General features: G+C 40.4%; 1 protein-coding gene across 4 annotated transcripts in view; it reads right to left on the bottom strand.

The window, feature by feature from the left end:
- The window catches only part of RASA3 (RAS p21 protein activator 3), a 107,490-nt gene that overhangs the window by 38,611 nt on the left and 48,539 nt on the right, over positions 1-20,340 (bottom strand). For all 4 annotated transcript variants that reach the window (XM_041465733.1, XM_041465735.1, XM_041465734.1 and 1 more), the window contains exon 5: positions 16,716-16,792. In XM_041465733.1, the coding sequence (XP_041321667.1) occupies positions 16,716-16,792 (77 nt within the window). The remainder of the gene's footprint in view (positions 1-16,715; positions 16,793-20,340) is intronic.

Below are 20,340 nucleotides of genomic sequence, written 5' to 3'. Positions count from 1 at the left end.
ATCCAAGCCCACAGGCATTTCATGCTCCTGCCCTGGAAATCCAAAAATGGTTTAGAAATTACAGGCTTTGTGATTAGTTCAAGATGCACATGTGTCATCAGCCTCTTTGTGTGTCAGAATGGACAACCAAGGCAAAAACAGAGAAAAAAAAGAAACCAGAAGGGACATAGCTGCCCTTAAAACTCATATGGGTATTTACTGTTTTTCCAGAATAAATCACCTTCAGTCTACCGCGTCAGGCACAGTTGTTTCCCCACTTTCAGCTTAGGATAGGGACCAGTATACCATTGTCATTCTCCTTCTCAAATCAGACTATTTTCTCATTGTGATTCCTCAAGAGAAAATAAATACATCATTGTTTCAATACAATTGCCTTCTATCACTGTACCATATATTTTAATTGCCTGGTTTCTGAGATCAATATAGATACTTAGCAAGTTTGCTCATCTATCTTACCATTCCTCTATTTCCAGCCTTCACTTTCTCTACCTCTCTTTCATTTCTTTATCTTGAGACTTCATTCCATCTCATATGCACATTTTTTTGGCTATACTCAGGTTCTGCTCTGCATCATTTTAAAGACAAGAGACTTCCTCCTTGCTTATTCTGGTGATCTAATGATTACTTGGACACTCAGTACTTTGTGAGGTAAGCCTGACCAGGCAAGTACCAACTTAAGAGCAAACTTGTGGTAGATTTGTCAGAACTATCATCAAAACAATGCATCTTCGGCTTAAGCTAAGTACTTGTTTGGTAAAGTACATTTCCCAGAGCTGGGTATATGACTTAGCTTCTTAAGTCTCTCTAGATCTCTCACTCTTTTTTTTTTTCCCCTTCCCAATTTTTCTTTTCTGCTCACTAGGGTCATCTTGTCACATATGTACTATCCCGAGTACTTTGTCTTGCAGGGGTAACAGAACACCTCTAAATAGGCTCTCCTTGCGACTGGGCTTCTCATGGAGCATTAAATAAGGCTATTACTCTAACTTCATAATAAATCAGTGCAGTCTTTTTGCCTAGTCTAACAGCAAAGAAGTGGTGTCCCTTCCTTGCAATGTTCAGTTCATTCCTGAATGCTCTTTTCTTTTGGAGCAGCTTTTCACCACAAGCTGAGTTTTCTCATTCTGAGTGGTTTAGGAGGAACTTTGCTGTAATGCTGCATGATGGACTTCCATGTGCACCTTGTCCAACCTCACAGCTGGGTGGGCACATAGCAGCTGCTCTCAGACCAGTGAACTGACTTACACCTTCCACTGCAACCAGGCCTCCTTTATTAAAGCTGTTTATTACAGCCTTAATAAACAAGTTATATATCACGTTTCAGAGGGGCTTTGCCTGAATGCAATTCAGACAAAGGACATTCACCACTAACAAGCAGAAAGGTGCCACGTCTAGCTCAGAAATTCCCTGAATCATAAATTTTCAGAGGCCAGGAGAGTGTGTCACTGTATGACTGCTCTCATCATTCTTCATGTCCTAGACAGACTCAGAGTCAGCATCCTGGGCTGAGTCTAACCAAATGCTACATCTGTTTGTGCACCTTCAGACAAGCCTTGCACTTCCCCTGCACTTCCACAAAGTAATCTACTGGATGTCCACTGAGTGTTTAACATACACACACAACCCTTTTTTGTCAAGAGGCTAATGAAGTGACCAGTTTCTTCTGGATAAGACAAAAATTTTTACAGTTTATGCAATCCTGGTTTTTAATTATACTCTGCCTTCATCATCAAAAATACTACAATTATTATGTCCCAACCCTCTCAAAATTTCTTTACCAATCCATACTCTGACTTTAACTTGCCCCTGTCTCCAAAGAATAAGGAGGCTAAGAATATGGAATACACATTTTGAATCAAGTCCTTGTCCTCTGGATGATCATCTGAAGCCAAAGAATCATGCCCACTCCCAGTAAGTGAACTCCAATAAAAGATTATTTCAAAAGTCCGTACTCCTTGACTTTTGGAAGTGATCTATTTGTACCAAAACAAGATTTCCTACTATTCTTCTCACCTGAATGTTGTTTTTTACTGGGAATAGACCAGTTTCCTCTGACAGCAGTTCTCACATCCTGGGAATTGCCTGCAATGATGTGCCCTGGTTCACCTTCAAGTTATGTCCCGCACAGACACAAAATGTTACAGCACTGTGTAGTGCCATTCCACCATGACAGAAAAAAACAGGGAAAAGAAAGCATGGAACAATGTCCAAGTAGATAAAGCCATATTGAACAAAATACATCAATACTTGCTTGATCATCATGATTTTTCAAGACATTTTCCCATTGCATTATTTAATCTCTGCAGCAAACTTGAAACAAGAGTCTTTATCCAGTCCTCATCCACGCTGCTGCTCTCCAGTGTAGCCTCCCACCACTCTCACCGCCCGCCCCTCCAGGAAAACCATTCTCTTTGAGGAACTCCAGCAGTACTCTATCTTATCTAGATAATACCCTCCCTCCTTTTGAGTTTATTTTGGTGAACAAACAAGTTCTGTCTTATAAAGCAAAAATAAACACTTGCCATCTCCTTAACATTTGAGAGGATTAACAGTTAACTGGAGCTACTTTCGCCTTCATGTGGCAACTCATTCTGCCACAAAGGTCTGTGGCACTAAATGAAATCCTGCCCCATTCAAACAAATGGCACTTGACCTGGACCAGCTATTTACTCAATGTGTATTCCCTTAGAATAAAGACTTTTACAGTATTTAAGGCATTGACTCTGAAACATTTATATACAAAATATACTGATACACTCAAAACTACTCCCATTTTGATCAACCTTAAATATCAGAGGACTAGGCTGTGCAGGCAACTATTTTGTTTTTTCCCCCTTCAGAATACTCCCCAAAGCCTCGACAACAAAAGCACAATAGAAACCTTGAAACTGAGATTACAACTGCGACCCCATGTAAGCACTACTTTTTCTTCCCCATTTCCAGTTCAGTTGAAAATCGTCATAGTCCAACAAATCTAAACATTTTCTTAAACCCATGTCACCCTGAACAGATTCCTTCCCAAGCTGACCTACAACAATTTTTGCAGCTTCATGTTAGCATGCAGATTAACTTTTGGTCTTAACTGGAAAGCTCTGTATGCACAAAATTTCTGTCTCACACACACAACTCTTGCTAACACAAGACTGGCAACGGTGATTCCTTCTGAGAGAGCAAAGGGAAAGGAATTAACTGCTAGTGTCTTAGTTCAAGCAAAAATTTATTTCCCAGGTATTTTACTGAAGATATTTTAGAGCAAAACAGGGACAAATATCATACAAAGCCAACAAAAAACATATAGAAAGCAAATGAAAGCTAATGAGCACAGCCCCTACTTCCCCATTCTACCAAATCCTATTACAGATATTACAATAAAACTACATCTAATGCAAAAAACCCTATTTCATTAACTAGAAGGAAGAAATATTGTCAACACACATGCATCCCTAAAACCAGTATTACTTCAAATGAACTGCAAATTTCTCATGTCATTAAACATCTACATTTCTTAGAAGTTTAAAAACAGTCTTTTTTTTCTGCTATTAATATGGGAACTGTCCTCCATACTACAGCTCAAGCCATCCCATTTGTTTTCCAATACCCACTCTAAAAAGACTTTTAAAAGCACACATTTACAGAGTACCATCTGTACTCTGTACTAAAGAGAGCAGACTAAAGAGTGGGTGTCAGCCATCCTGTTCTCACAGGACAAGGAATTAATCCATTAGTAGTTAAGCCAGTTTATGAGCCAATTACAGAGGAGTTGCAAGCTTCCTAAAAGCCTCTTCAGAAAACTCTTCAGTTGTTAGTATTAAAAAATGGTTAAATTATCCTCTACAACAGTGCCCTGAGGCTTTAAGCAGAGACAGAAGCTCATTGAAATTTTGCTTTACACTGATTTAGTGACTATTCCTTGCACTGACATCATTTCCTCCTGCCTTGGTCTCAGACTGGCAACCCCAGCTATTAACAGGGAACAAGAACTTAACAACAGGAGAGAAGAGAAAGGCTAAGCAAGCAGAAGTTATTCCTAGTACATGCATCTTTGCATCTTTTGTCTTCTCTGATATTCAGAGCAGACAAAAGATGCAAAGACAAGTTAAAGTAAAGCAAGTAGTATATACAAATTGTAATGGAATAGCAAAACAAAAGAGGAGGTACAATCAGGAAAGGGTAAAAGTGCTTAATGATGTTACCATATTGATTCTTGCAGGGGCAAGTGAAGAATTTGAATTTCATGTAGTATGGCAGGAAGCCAAGGAATGGGTCAACATATCAAGGCAGTTGCAGAAGCACTCATGTTAATGCAGCATGGTGAGAAACGCAAAAGGAGTGAAGCACAAAACAGCAACAAATACAATACACAGCAAATGATCAGAGCCCAGCCAGCTGCTTTAGCTGAGCTGACTGTGGCCTATGGCAATCCTAAATGGAAGCAATGAGATCCTGTCTGTACAGGCTGATAAGAAAAGAAAGAAGACCAAAAGGCACCATGGGAGTGAGAGGCACTCATCTTGAAACAACTCGGAAAAACTCTAGATTACATTTATGAGAACCATCAGACAATCTGGGATATTGATTAACAACAGTTATTATTAAAGGACAGTGATCTTTGCTACACTTCGCAACACTTTCATTATGGAATTCAAATTAGGTTGATTCATTAGCCCTGCTGAGACCTCATGGCAGTTAACCATCTTGCCAACTAAGTTCCAAAGTAATGCTGATACACTGAATTTGTTTTGATAAGAGAACTGGGCTAAAGTTATACAAATTGTGTCACAGTGAACATAAAAATGCTCTCCAACTAGAATTAACAAAATAATATTAAGAACTTGATTCTATCAGGATTTACATATCTAAAAAGATGTCAATGTATCTCATTGCAATTATGGACAATGCAATAATCAAACACAGGAAGCAAAAAACAAAAAGCACCCAGTATTTAACATGGAAATCAAGGCATTATATCCTCAAAAACTGCCCTTTGTTTTAAAAAAAGAAGCCCAACTCAAACCAGAAACATTCCATTTAAACCAGATATACCAAGTCTGTGGAGAGTCTTCTTTAGTAAATCAAATTGCAACATACAGATCAGGCTTGTTAACTTTCATTTACCTGTTTTTTTTACACTGATACAGATAGAGCTATTCAAAGAATAGTTTGGGTTAGGGAGTCCTAAAAGATCATGAAGTTCCAACTCCCCTGCAATGGGCAAGGACACCCTTCACTAAAGCAAGCTGCTCAAAGCCCCATCAAAGAAGCACAATCATCATAAGGATCAAAATGTACATTTTGTAACTTACTTTCCTAAGAAATTAACTGAAAAACCCTTACCAATGTCCCTGACTTGGCAAAAAAAGAGATCAAACAGGATTCATAAACCATTTATTTAAAAAACAGCTGTCACAGGATGGTGACTTGCCTAATTTGAGTAATTCCTCTGGTCCTACAAGGAGACGTGCAATAGCGTTTTGCGCCTGAAGGATCAAACTGTGAATGTAATACAGAAATTCCATGAAGGACGTTTTGCGGCCATTCTGTAGCAACACCAAAGCAAGTAGGTCCTGCAGACAAAACCTTCCATTAGCAGTGAAACCTCCTTAATAAAGCATCATCCTCTGCAATGCTACAACTTAAAGCACCAAGCTCTTAAGACTCTCCACAAGTCTTAAGACGTTAGGAAAACACCTATGGAGCAAAACCCAGAAGGTGCCTGGAGAGGAATCCACAGAATTCTAATGGAAGACAAAATCCCTTTGACCTACTTGACAGGAAAAAGCACCAGTTGTGATTACCTGCACAACAAAAGCACATACAAATGGTAAATCTGGTAGCCCCTACCAGGAACAAAGCATTACACAAATTGTAAACAATTTGGCACACTATCCCATTTGACTTTCTACTCTGAAAGGTCAGTCATGTTATAGGTTTAGCTAAAACCTATGATATCCCATCCAAAGAAGAATGTGCTTCACCAAGTGGTGGTTATACCATTGCTGGTACAGCACAAAGCCTCTTGAGATGAAAAGCAGTGTAAAGTACTCCTTACTAAAGTTTTTAGTGGCTTGTCACTTCATCTTATGGAAAAAACACGATGCAAATTAGGGCAAAGCCAGATAGGCATGTTGGTATAACCAGCAGTAATTAGTAGCCCACATCGGCTTTTTAATACCAGTTATTGCAGAAAGAGTTTATACTGGTGTTACATTTATCTTCATAGTTTGGGATGAAAAGGGATCTTTGGGATCACATTCTGGCCTCTTTTGAGACAGTGATGAAAGCTCACACCTACTAAATTTGTGCAACAAATTCAAGATGTTTACTTCATATTGAGAGCACATTTCTGAAGAGCAATTGAGGCTTAACTCAAAGGAATCAACTATTAAAATATCCTCAAAACGTTCCACATGAAATTGTTTCCTGATTAACGATCATGACAAAAAACAAACAAACAAGCTCCCCACCCCCAATGGTTTTACTACTTGTTTCCCACTAGTCTTGAGCTTCCAAACATTGGTTATTATTTACATTAGGAATAAGTAACCATACATTCAGAAGGACTCTCTTCTAAATAATGTGCTCACTGAGATTTCACAGAATCAGCTAGTTTGAAAAAGACCTCTGAGATCATCAAGTCCAACTTACCACCTAACACCTTATCAATTAGACCATGGCACTCACTGCCACATCCAGTCTTTTCTTACCACCTCCTGGGATGGTGACTCCACCACCTCACTCGGAAACCTTTTCCAATGCCCAATTACCCTTTCTGTGAAGAATTTCTTCCTAATGTCCAGCTTAATCCTCCCCTGGCACAGTTAAGACTACATCCTCTTGTGGTGTTACTTGTTGCCTGGGAGGAAAAGCCAACCCCACCTGGCTACAGCCCCTTTCAGGCGGTTGTAGAGAGTGAGAAGGTCCCCCCTGAGCCTCCTTCTCTCCAGGCTGAACAACCCCACCTCCCTCAGCCTCACAGGACGTGCTCTCTCATCAACAGCTTCATAGGGCTCCTCTGGACACACTCCAATACCTCAAGGTCCTTCCTAAGCTGAGGAGCCCAGAACTGGACACAGCACTCAATGTGTGTCCTACATCGCTGGATTCAGCCCATGGATCCAGCCTGTCCAGGTCCCTCTGCAGAGCCCTAATACTCCCCACAGATCAACACTCCTCCCCCAGCTTGGTGTCTTCAAAGTTCTCCTTGCACAAATCCAGCAGTCACTCACTCTAAGACATATTTTCCAGCTCTTCTATTTTTCCTTTAGTGCTTCCATGAACACTTCTGAGTTTAACAACATGCTTTTTAGCACAGTCTCCTAAAGCGAGAAGCTTAAGAGAAAATTCTCTCTGCCTGCATTTGTCAATCAATCTCCTGCTGATAATTTTTTTAAAATCAGTTGTCATTTTCCACAGAATTTGAATAAGTGGTAGAGATTTCAAAAGATATTCCAGTTCTACTAATTTTACTAAACTCAATGGATATGCAGAGAAGAAAGCACGCCTGGATGTCCCTAGGGAGGAAAGGGCTGCACACAGCAGTTCTCAGCAGCTTCTGACTGAAAAGCACATAAATAGAGTCTGCTGTCACATTGTGCCACCTTTTACAAACATGATGTTTGGACTGGTGGGACATAAAACTGGGCAATTCAGCAGAGACTGTCAAACAACTAAAAGGGTAAAACCATACACAGCAAGTACATCTGCAGCTGTACACAGTCTAGCTGAATTGTTGCCTCTGTTTGAAGCTTGTATGAAATTATTACAAAACCATCAGCTTGGAAGCAAGTCAACAGTAAAATAAGTTAAAATTAATTGCAGACATTACTGCCTCCAAAAGCACAACCTCCTTGACAATTTCTGTGCTTGCTGCAATTTCTTTCAGAGTATTTCCCTTTCCTCTTAGTATTTGTGAGAACAAATCTATTAGATAAACTAGCAACCTACCTTGTAGGGCAGAAAGGAATGGGACAGTGAAAAAGACAGGTCTCAAAATGCTATTAACAATGTGTATTGAAAGATTTTTCATCAGACTCTCAAAAGCTTTTTATGTTACAAATATATAATTGGCAAAATAGATGAATTTTTCCACAATCAACTCTTACTGAAATTTTCAAAAAATGGCATCCAAGTCAAAGGTTTACCACCAAGACAGACAAGCAGGGGGACATACAGTTGAAACAGGTGATTTTAGCACTGTAGATTCTGGAAAGTACACAGTCATAGCACATAACTAGCTGCATTCTCAGTACAATAATGTACCCAGAAGCACAAACATGATTCCAGATGGAGTAGGACAAGAGATACTTTCTCATTATTGCCACATCCACTGTATGACTTTTTGCAATAACTTCCTCTCAACAAGTCCTTCTGTGAACAATGAAGTTAATGACAAGCGTTTCCTAGGTATTGTGTACCATGTCTCTGCTTTCCTTATATCTGAAAAAAATAAACAAAGAAGCCAAACAAAAAACTATATCATCCAACCTCAACACTTGGGGCCCTGCAACTTCCTCTTTACCCTCCAGCTTTCCCTATTTCTGTCCTACCTTGATGTCTGTCCCTGACTCCATTCTGCTACCTAAATATCATGCTGGCAAGTGTTGCTCTTGGAGCAACAGATAAAAAATCTGCAGAGACAACTGTAATTTGTGCCTCATCACATTGCTCCTTTAGAAACTTCTCCACTGGTTTTGGATGGTGCCTGCCACAGAAGCTGCAGAAATCCCAAGCATCATTCAGAATGAAACAGGGTGCAAGCTCAGCCCTGTATTATGCTAAATACCTTGTACTCTGAAGGGATGAACCTTTTGATATAGGTTGTGTTGCAAGACAGCTAGCTAGTTTTTCCTAGGGCTCGACCTCAAATGTAACTGAACTCTTCCAGCTGATCATCAGCAAAGGACATTAGCGAAGTAAAAACTGCAGGCATTTGGGGCACTGACAACCTACTGAAGGTGCTAACAATTCACAGCTCTCAAAATCTATGCACCTTTTACAAACATGGGCACTACAGGAATACTCTCTAATGCCCCTGAAGCACCCTAACACTGTGACCTCAAGCACATTTAGAAATTAAATCATTAAGTGAAGGATTTATGCTTGAATAATTTGCCTCCATTTATAACCCCAGTCTGTGCCTACTCTGTGTAAAACAGGAAGTACTGCCATGTTATTTACACAGCACCATTTACTGCTAAAACAGAACGGCTTGAGACCTACATTTGAGTCTTTAATTACAAACTGAGTTTTATACCTATTCCAGAGAGTCATGTGATGACTATCCAATCTCAAAATGGTGAGCACTTTAAAACATGTTCTGATGGAGAAGAGTGTAACTGAAGTTGCTGTTGATTGGGATTACAGATAAAATGACACTTATATGTGATTTGCATAAAGAATTTAATGAATAGAGGAGAAGCACTGAAGAAACACTGAATACAAAAACAAAGAAGTGTGAAACAAACTTCATTTAGTGGGAAACACAGCAGCAGCAGAAGACAGTATTTCTATATATCAGAGGTTTAATGGAGAGCAACTGAAACTTGATTTAGGCTACAAAATAGTTGACAGAGGCTATGGTAGGGATGGAGAAGCACAGCAGAGACAGTGTAAACAGTGTTATAAGAGCTGGAAGGAAAAAAGAAAAAAATTATGTACTATATTAAAGTCTTAAAAAGATACATCTCTCTTCTTTCTTCCCCTCTGTACTCCCAAAACTGACAGCACTGCAGCACTTCATTATAAAAGTACCAGATACTATGTGATTTAACCTCTGAGCATTTTCCCCCCATCAATTTGTTATGAAACCCACACAAGATAAAAAGCATGATCAAGATGTAATCCTGCAGGAAAAGGTGCAGCTTGATGCAGGGCTTGTTCTCCAGAGAAAGGAGATTTTAACACATTTAATGGATGCATGAATTTATTCAAAATGAAGCCGTGAAACTACTTCATGCCTCCATTAGCATTTCTTCTCAGGAGCAAACAGAACTTGAAATGTTTCAAAATACTGTGAGTTCACCTGATTGATGCATACATTAAACTGGCCTTCTTGTAGTTAGCAGTACCTTTTTACCCCTAATTGATGCAGGTGATATTTTAGGCAGGAAAGTAAGCTTCATTTGACCCTAAAGTGAGTTCAAAGCTGGCTGCAGTAGAATGGAAACTTCTCTAAAGTATCACAAATGTATGGTCTCTAAACTGGAAGCAGCAAACTCAAGAGTGCTGGGTGTCTCATGGACCCATTCTGGATGTAGGCACAACACCAAGAGCTGTAACATGACAGGAAAAGCAGCCACTGCCAGCTCCAGCCTCCTCTGACCTCCAACAGGAGCTGCAGCCCTGCACCACATCAACATAACCATCAGGAGCCTGAGACTGAGCACTACTGCCTCACAAAGCAACAAAACATTGCCCCCACGAAGAAACAACCACAGCTTCCTGCTGACACTTTGGTGGAAAACCAGCTCCAATTTGGAAAAAAAAAAAACAACTTTTTGCAATCACAGAAGGAAACAGCAGACCTGCACCAGACAAGATCATGTTTTCCTCTTATGTTTTAGATTAGGATCCAGACTGCTGATCCAAAAGCAGGAACAGCCATTATCTCAGCCCTTCCAACCAGACTTGATATACATAACTTTGCCCTTCATGAGTTGTGACCAACAGAACAAAAAGGCTGAGCCTCTGAAATTTTCAAAATGAAGCATCATTTACCTTTACCTTAGAAGCATCATATTGCATAAGAGATTTTTAAACAGTTACATAAAGTCAATCTGCTTTATGGCAGTGATTGTCAACCAGTGAGCAGCGATGCTCATGGACAAGAAAGCTCAGATCTATAATGTGAGCCATCAGAGAGGAAGGTCAGATGCTGTTCACTGCATGCCCTGTGCTCTATTCCCATGGCAGGGAAGGCAAGGGAACCACCACCAAGTCCCAGGATGCTCACGCCTAGGCAGAAACCTTAACCACACCTGACAAATGAAACCTTCTTCCTTACCTCCCTCTTCCTCTTCAGGCTTTTAGAGCCCACAGATCAGTCACTGTTCTTTTAACAATCCCTGAAGCGTTTATCTTGGGGATGTCATACCTACTTATTGTCTCCGCTCCTGCTTGCTCTTGTAAACTGCCAATTCAACTTTGTTCCACATGGTCGGAACACATCTTGTAGAGCCCTCAAGAGAGCTGCACAGCATTTAATTCATAAATTAATGCAGAGCAGCCACATCTTCCATACCAGAGGTACAAAAGCCTCACTTTCCAAATAAAATTTCAGCATTGATAATGTATTTGTGGACTTATTAATTGTTTACTGGAAAACTGTGTTACTACATGTGAAAGACAGCAGTAGCCTCTGAAGCACGTATGTTGTTATTTAGCTATATGGATTTACTGGGTGGGAGAATAAAAGAAGCAGGGGAGGGGAGGAGGGGTGAGCTCTCCAAAGCAGATGTTTCCAAGCTTTTTTAAAACTAAGAGACAAGACATAAGACAACACTTGGAAGGAGCAGCTGGGGACACCGAATAAATACAGACATTTAAATGTGACTAATTACATACACATGCTGGAATTCTCAAAGGATGATCAGGGAGCCAGGCTCCCAGCTCACTCCGACTTTCAACAGGAGTTCAGTGGCCTGTTCCTTCAGGCATGCTGCAAGATGTCATCTTGCTAAATACAGAACACTGCCTCTAAATGTTGCCTCTATTAGCTTAACCACAGCAAAGCCTACAGATTGCTACAAAGCTATCTACAGGAGCCTCCTCTTTATTAAATAAATACAAATGCATGTACCTGCTGTTCCTTGCCTGTGTGGCTCTGACAGATGAGACAAAATTGTCTGGACAGCACAGAGGCCCTTAAAGCCTCTGGGGAACCACCTTTCTGTGCTAAACACAAAAATGTTGCCCAAAACCTACTCTAGCAATAGTGGGGAAAGGTTTACAAAAAGTCTAAGGATCCTTTCCAAGTACTTTGGTTGCAAAGCAAGAAAACTCTTTGTATATGGGAAGTGGTGGCTCACAAAAAAAAAAATTAGGAGAAGTACATACCATTGATTTTCAGATGTGTTCATGTAATACGGCTAGACACACACTGCTCATGACTTAGTTCAAACACTTCCACCCAGCATGGCTGCAGAAAGAGAATCTTTCTCTGATCATTTTCCTTCTTCTGCATTACAGCAAAAGTAAAGTGCAGTTTCTAGGATACACAGGATTAAGGCCTGTTTCATCTTAAAAGCATGAGGGGAAAAATAAAATACAACATTGCTCAAGCAACTGCCAGAAGCTGTATGCCAGCACAAAGGGGTGTGTATGGACACAAGCAGCCGGAAGCATGGGAAAGTCTTGACCACTTCTTTCCATGGCCTACGTTAAAAATGTTCATAAAATTACAGATAGATTTCTGGCAGGTGACAAACAGGAGACAGCCTTCACTTCACAGCCAGTGGAAGATGAGGCCAGATGTTGATAGTCACAACAAGCAGTGGCTGACTGTGCAGAGGGCCAGGAAGGCTGTGGCTGTAAAAAGTGAGGAGGAACACGGCGCAAGATCTTTTGTGAGTGAAAGGCAAAAAGGGGAGAAGCCAGACCTACCAAGCAAGACTTTCTTTTTCCCAGCACTCAAGGTGACTCACTACACGACACAACAGTATTTAGTACAAATGCAGCTACAGGAAGGTACCAAACCACAAAGTCCATGCATGTTGTTTTTTATCTGACACACTTGGGCAAGGGTCTGTGGTCAGCAGAATGTACATCTGCTCTCCCTGTATGGTGTGAACACAGACATCAAGAGCCTGCATCCCAAGTCCTGTAACTGGGATAGAGGAGACTTATGGGGACCAGTCACAAGGATCACCAGGTTTTGCACTAGGTCCCACAGGGGGTGCCCACAAGTAGCAAACCTTTCCCAGAAGGAGCATCCCAAGTGAGAGCTGTGGTTCTTACAGAGTATGACAGAAGTTGTTGCTGGGGGACACAAGCAGTGTGAGTGTGGTGCCTACATCTGTATTGTCCATGTAACTTTTAAATCCACTAATGCTTCTCCTTTTAATCTTTTGCAGGGATTCAGTCCAGGAGATTGTGCTGTAGCAGCTGGCTGAGACTATGGCCTCTGATGAAGCACAACAGCTTAGTGGTTTAAGACTAAATGAAAGTACTGAATGATTCCTAAGGAGAAGCTATTAGATAACAGTTTTTGAACTGAATTTTTTGCTTCCTCGGCAGGGGTAAGGAAGCACACTTGCCTTTTGCATTTTTTAATAATCTACCACTTAACGTTCAAGAGCTCATCACTTAAATATTTTAATTTGCCCTTCCATTCAGATGAATTTTTCCATCCATTCATCCAGCTGACTGTTCACAGCATGCTCCATGGGACTGCAGGCTGGCTCAACCCCAGCTACTTTCCAGGCTTTCTGGAATGCAGAGGTGGTAGCAATTTGAACAGGCTCAGAGGGCACTGATAAAGACCTGTGGGTAAGCTCATATCTTTTGGAGAGGTAAAAAAGTTTCCTAATTGGGCCAAGTCTTCATTTAGCCTACATACATGGTCTTTGAAAACAAGCACTACTCTGGGGCTTAAAAAAGCAAGTGTCTCTAAGGTATTTTTAAACAGCTAGCCACTGGATGCAACTTTTGTTCTCCCTTCAAACCTGAACTGTTTTCAACCAGTTATATGCATGAGGGAATTTGCAGGATAGTGTTCATCTCTGCAGCTAAATGCTTCGTTTAAAACAAACTATATATATATTTTTTTTAAACAAAGTCAAGAAAGTTCACAAGACAAGCATTAGATTCACCAGAACAATTCAGTTAAGATGAAGTGATTCTAGATTCCTGCTCACATTCTTACAGTCTTGTCTTATTTGCTCACTGTAACATCCACGAGACATTCACAAGAAAAGCAGTTATCTTCACAACACTCAAGTGGAACGTGCACTTCCCTAGAACACCTAGTCTCTGCTTTACACCCATGACCTACCTCTAACAAAGGTTCTGCCTCTCCTCACTGGCAAATTCCAGCTACAGAGACATTTAGAGCAGTGCCTAATTACCATATTCTTTTCATACAGGCTGAAGCACTAGAACCAAGACTGTCTATGAACAAACCTGCAAGAAATTTCAGATCATGTGGAAAAATGTTAAGAGCTGCAGTTTGCTGTAGACCTTCCTGAAGCAAGCAGTGTGGCATGAAGAAAATGCTGGACTACATTCTGAAGTGCTTTTTATTCCCCCACGATGTGAACACTCCCCTTCATCATTCCCTTCTTCATTCCCACAGCTAAGACAGATTGCCATGAAATCCTGCATCAATGGATCTACATACTCTAGAAACATTCTTCTTTCCCAGTTTTCTTATTTAAACTGCTAAGCTCTACTGTCACTTACCACTCAAATAACAAATGTGGAAACTAGACAGAGTGTCCAGGTCAGATACCAAAGAGAAGGTGGCAATGGGAGAAGACAGTTTCAGCAGACAAAAGCCTGCTTGAGCTCTGATTCTCAAATTTTGTTTCTAAGACACTTGGGCTCATTATGATTCAGTGGCTAAAACCTCATTATTTTTCTACACAGTGCAGCTAATACGCTGAACAATACCGAGCAAATCATGGTTACAGAATGCTTCGCAAACCAATCTAAGTTGTTTATTTTAAATCTGCATTGTAGAACGTTTATGAAATAGTCTTCAAATCGAGAATATATAAACAAAAATTTGAGTAAGTATTTAAAAGCTGTCTGGCCAAATTAATAGAAAGCTAGGAAATCACACTGTTAAAGTAGTCATTGCCTTACTGCTATTCATGAAGCAAGAGGCTGCATGTATTACATATTAAGAAGGACCTTTTCAGACACCTATTTCTAGCATTTCAGGAAGTTCACTGAAAAATCTATTGGTACTATAATTTTGCAGGGTCCCACTTAACCGAAGACAAAACCTTTAAAAGACAGCTGGCTGTGGTATGGCATACTCCCTCAGAATAAAACAAACAGAGGCAAACACTTCTGAAGGTCCCTCAGTACACATTCTAACTATTCAAAACAGATGGGAGCAGAAGGGCATTGCAGTTAATCTATGTTTGCAGAGTCACGGACATCACAGGATTTCAACCCACAATTAGGGTTCAAAGGATAAGGACAGAAGGCTCTGTGGCTGTACCACATCTAAGCAGTGCAGTACACACTTTCAGAAAGGCCAAAGCAAAAAAAACCCTCTATGTGGTAACCAGGACAACTGTGCTCCTTTTCCCTGTCTAAACTCACTATCCTCCAGGCTTGCTTCAAGGAAAGTCCAAGCTCAGTGATAAACCCACTGTCCTGTATGTCCCACACACATTCACCCTCTCTGAGAAAGAAATTGCCTTTTCCCACCTTCTATTTCCCCTTAGGCTTTCCAAAGCCTTAGGACCAATAGCAATACAAGCAACACTTAAACAAAAGATGTCAGCCTAGGACTTGGTAGATACAGGTTTGGACTCTGGTTTCTCAGAATGTGTGTGACCACCATCACTTGGTCATATTCAAATTGGGCAATGGAAAATTACATGATGAGAGTCCTCAGGCAGCAGCTAGAGGAAGGCTGGGTCCTCCAGGTGGTGCACAGCTATACTGACATGGCAATTTTTGTTCTCAAAGAGGTTCAGCTGTGTTCCAGCAACATTGTGCCGTGGTTAACAAGTTCACTGGAGCTCAGAGCCTCCACAGTAACTTGCAGCAGACTATCCCCTGGTATATCCCCTGCCTCATGAGAGCAGACTGCAGAGAGGAAGAGGTCAAATGTACCTGCTGCAGAGCTCTGGTTGGACCTGCATGGTCAGAGGGAACATGCACAGGCAGGCAGGACCACTTACCCCAGCACATCCTCATACCAAGAGTGAACCTACAGTGATGGAGGTCACCATATGGTCACCTGCATTTGTTAACATGTCCTAGATTTAAAGACTACCCGGACAGAGCCTTAGGAAAGGCAGCAAAACAATGATATTAAATACTGGTCTGAAAATTGGGCTGGTCAGAATTTTCCTAGCAGAGCATTATCATATTGACATGACTGACACAGAAGTGCATGATGCCAGCAGTCTGATTTTGATAGCTCTTCTGCCAGAGAACACAAAGCATTCCTCACAGAAGCCAACCGGCTCTGCCACTGCTTCTGAGGTAACATTAAAGGCTTTGGTGTGGCCAGAGAGCAGTGGTCTTCCAGACTCCTCCTCAGAGGACAGAGAAATCTTTATTGCTGTTTGAGTCCTGTGACATCTCTGTTCCAACTTGAATGAGACTGGATGGCTGATTCTGAGGCCGCCTTAGTAAGCGATAGCAAACTTTTGCTTTAAGTCAGCTCTGTAACACTCTCACCACACAAGCTGTGCTACAAATTTACTTAGCTGGTGAGGTCCTTAATGCAAATTAGAAGGACATTATCATTACCCTTTGATGTCTTTTTAGTATTTATGGCATGACTAAATTGGATAAGGGATTGATTAACATTTAAGGCTATTAGGAAGAAAATTACACAGATTATGTAGAGAGAAGGAAAAGGGAAAACGAAAAAACTCACACGCTACAAATTCATAAGGACATCTCTGATTAAGAATATTCAACGTTCAACTAAATGTGTTGATTCCTCCAACTATTTTTAAATGAAACACTGCACACTGTTTGCAATCAGTCTGTTTCTCACAACTTCACAGCTACATTTCAAGTCCTACCGTGTTGCGAGCTTGTGGCAGACAACACCAGTGTCTGTTATGACTTCACTCAGTCTCAGCTCCAGGTGAACCTTCCCCTGAAAAACACCAAAAATACCACAGGAAAAGTTAGTTTTATGCATAGGAAGTCACACCATTCCAACTTCAACCAAAGCAAGCCAGATTGTGCAAATAATTCCAGGAGAATTCTAAAGATTAAATAAGAGCTGTATAGCTGAGGTCTTTCTACTGCCAGAGAATCAGACTAGTATTTATTCAAGTAAATGTGGGTGCATAATTCCCACCATTATATTATCTCTGTAAGTTGAACTGATTGAAGGATATGGAGCGTCCACAGTCTGACACAGAAATGTTGTGTTGAAGTTGTAATTAGCATTTTAAATATTAAGCAAGTATCTGCAACACTACTGTTAAAAATGACATCACAAAAGTATTATAAATTAACACCTGTTTTAAACATTATAAAAATAAAATATATTAATATAAATAGTAAGACAAATATCAATAAAAGTATATCAAACAACTATTAAAAAACACATAAAAATGTCCAATCACATTGCTAGCATTCACAGTATCTACTCTTACACAGTCTTCAACTCCTTACCATCATATAATTTATTATGACTTGGGCCAAGATATTATCTTTCAATACACTAAGCAAATAAAGGCAAACATGAATACCAACTGCATTCCTCTTACTAATTCCATTATATCTCAAAATGTGACTAGCCACTCCCACTGACAAAAACTCAGCATCACTTTTACAGTGTGTACACAGTAAATGCAAAACACATTTTGTTATTGACCAAACCTGACATGCCAGCAGTGCCCAGTCATCCTCTCCAAATTATCATAGCCAAAATTGAGCCTTTCATTTTCATTACTCTCTCCTCCACCTTTTGTACTAAAGGATGCTAAAATCCACCCTGCTAATTAGTGACAGGTCTAACGTCAGTATCATGTTTACCTTAAACCACAAAAAATTCTTGTGCCACCCCTTTTATGGGATGTTCCAGAGTCAACCTTTGCTCTTTCTGCACAGGACCAAAACTCTTGCAAGCAACTTCCCTACCTTTTGTGGCTAGTTACTATAACCTCCTGCTCTATGGGCATGTCTGTCCTGATGAAACCCTGGCCTCAAGTTGCACCTATGCTGCTAAGATTCCCTACCCCTATAGCAGAATTGTCTGGACAAAAGCTGGTGAAGGTAGTTCAAAGCACAGCAAGGAGTGCAGCAATAATTAAGGAGCATGGACATACAGAAGTGCAGTCCAAGGTCATTCCCTGGTCCTCTCATGTTAAGAAGCACAAACACTGCACTCAGTGCTTGAATACTTGTCCTGAAGGCACCTATGAGGCATTCTGTTTCTTACTGCTACAGTCATTCCCTCCCCTTCCCAGTTTATATCCCTTATTCAGGATCATTCTTTCCGCACTACCTTGAATGCACACTTCATGCTTTCACTCCCCAAACATTTATAATCTACTTATACCTTCAGTATTCTGACTCAGTAACACTTTTTCCTGTCTGAGAGCTGAAACACAGACCCTTGGCAGACAGTACTGGTCTTCATCCAGAAAACAAGGAAGACAACCTCTCCAATTGAAGACAACCTCTTCAATCTGTATAAAGTTGCAGAGGCACCACAGTAGCTCACTGGCATTTTGAACAGGGAAGAACTCAGATGAGTGTGTGAGTTTCAAACAAGGTTTCTGCCATGTGTCTTTTGCATCATTTAAAAACAAAATAATTAAACCACCACCACCTCCAATGCAAAAAACCAAACACTGCATTCAGCTGCCACTTCGGATATGTGCTTCAGCGACACAGGTATCCTCCTTCACCCTGTCAGTGTGTGCCAAAGTCAGCATCTGTCACTGGCTTCCAAACTGAAGCCTGTCCTCGTGCATAAGAGCAGGACTTCTCTGGACAAATGCATAAAGCCACTTCTAGATTCAGCTCTTAAGGACTTGGTACCACTGCAATGCCCACTGTAGCTGTACATGACAGGGGCTAGGCACATAATCAGCTAAGAACTCTGCTTAAGCAGAACAGCTTTCTTGCTTTTGTTTTACTATATTTCCCTTACTCTTCAATGTTCTCTCTCCCACTGGCTGCATATTCTGTTACAGTATCTAAACCATTGATCTCTAGAGAATAAATTTAGATTATCAACCTGTAAAACCCACTACTGCTATCTTTGTTGATATCCTGCTAACTACCAGAGAAATCAACATTAATGTAAGTTTTGAAGAAATTAAGAGACAAGAACAGAGATTTGGAAACCCAGAAAATATCCCTTTGTAGAAAAATATCAAGGTATGCAAATGTTTTTATAGAAATATTTCTGCTGGTCTTAAACGTGAGACCAACCCTTCTCAGGAAAGAATGCTTCAATGCACTTAGATCAGTTATAGGACCCTAACCCCACACATACTGAATAAAATGTAAGCTCCTCATTTCTGAAATTAGCTTGAAAAAAAAAAATTAAAAATCAGCAGTATTTCACACATTTTCCTAGCTACATTAAGCATAAAATTATACTGATGCCTCTTATGGGCTAAAAGCCATATTTTCTTATCGCTTTCATCTTTCTCTTGTGAAAGCTTTGAAAATGGTCAGCTGCTCCAAGAGTGACTCCAAGCTTCCTACAGCAAAACAGAGGTCATGGGATCACTGGGACCAGCAGCCTACAGCTATTCCCAAAACACCCTCCAGTGTTTTACTTACAGTTAAAAACTCAAATACCTTGAATTAAGGCTACAGTAACGTGCTTTCAGGCTTAATTTACAGAAAAGGTTACTCTTACATAAACAGAATGCTTTTTCCAAATCAATTATACCATTATGCAAAACATAAGGATTCATCTGAATAAATTCACTCCTGAAAAATGGCATTATCTGGGTTTACAAAACACCAGGTAATTGATTTTGCAAAGGGAAGACAGAAAACTGCAATAAATCAGTATCATAAGATCAAAAGTTAATCTAATCAACAAGAAGGTCAACCTATAATGGATTAAATGTACAACAGAAACAGAGAACTGCCATGATCTTTGACTGACAGTTTGTAAGAAAGAAATTTATATTTTTAGTATTAAAAGAACTACTGTAATAACAACAAGAGTATTTTACTGCAGTAGGTCTGCAGAGTTTAAAAGCAGGAAAGATTAGACAATGCAACAGAACAAAAGAAAAGTCCACTTTACCAAAAGCTGAAACAGTGGCCTCATCCTGCTCAGAGAGAATCCCTCCTTTGGAGCCAGGGACTGAGTCTAGGCTCAGGCCTGCATTATGAGGCTATAATGCTTTCTTTTTCCTGAGAAAAAATCTGAAAGTTTGGCAATTCGGAAATAGCATGTATTGATTACTCAAAACATTTCCATTAACATATATATTTCAGCGTGTTTATAGAAGTAGCTATGCTTATTAGTACAACCTTCTCCTTTGGAAGGGTAGGACCCCGTTTCAAGGAACAAGCTGAAGGAGTGCCAGTTCAGCCACTGAACACTTCCTTTTCCATCAGCTCCTGCTCATATGGAAGGTGGGTTCACAGGTCACACCTCCTTCCTAACCACATCTAACACCACATAATGGGGCCAGTCAGCTTCCAGTTACTGACTAG

The sequence above is a fragment of the Pyrgilauda ruficollis genome, unplaced genomic scaffold (genome assembly GCF_017590135.1).
Source record: "Pyrgilauda ruficollis isolate IOZ18807 unplaced genomic scaffold, ASM1759013v1 scaffold190, whole genome shotgun sequence".
Lineage (NCBI taxonomy): Eukaryota > Metazoa > Chordata > Aves > Passeriformes > Passeridae > Pyrgilauda > Pyrgilauda ruficollis.
This window is presented reverse-complemented; position numbering and strand designations above follow the sequence as displayed.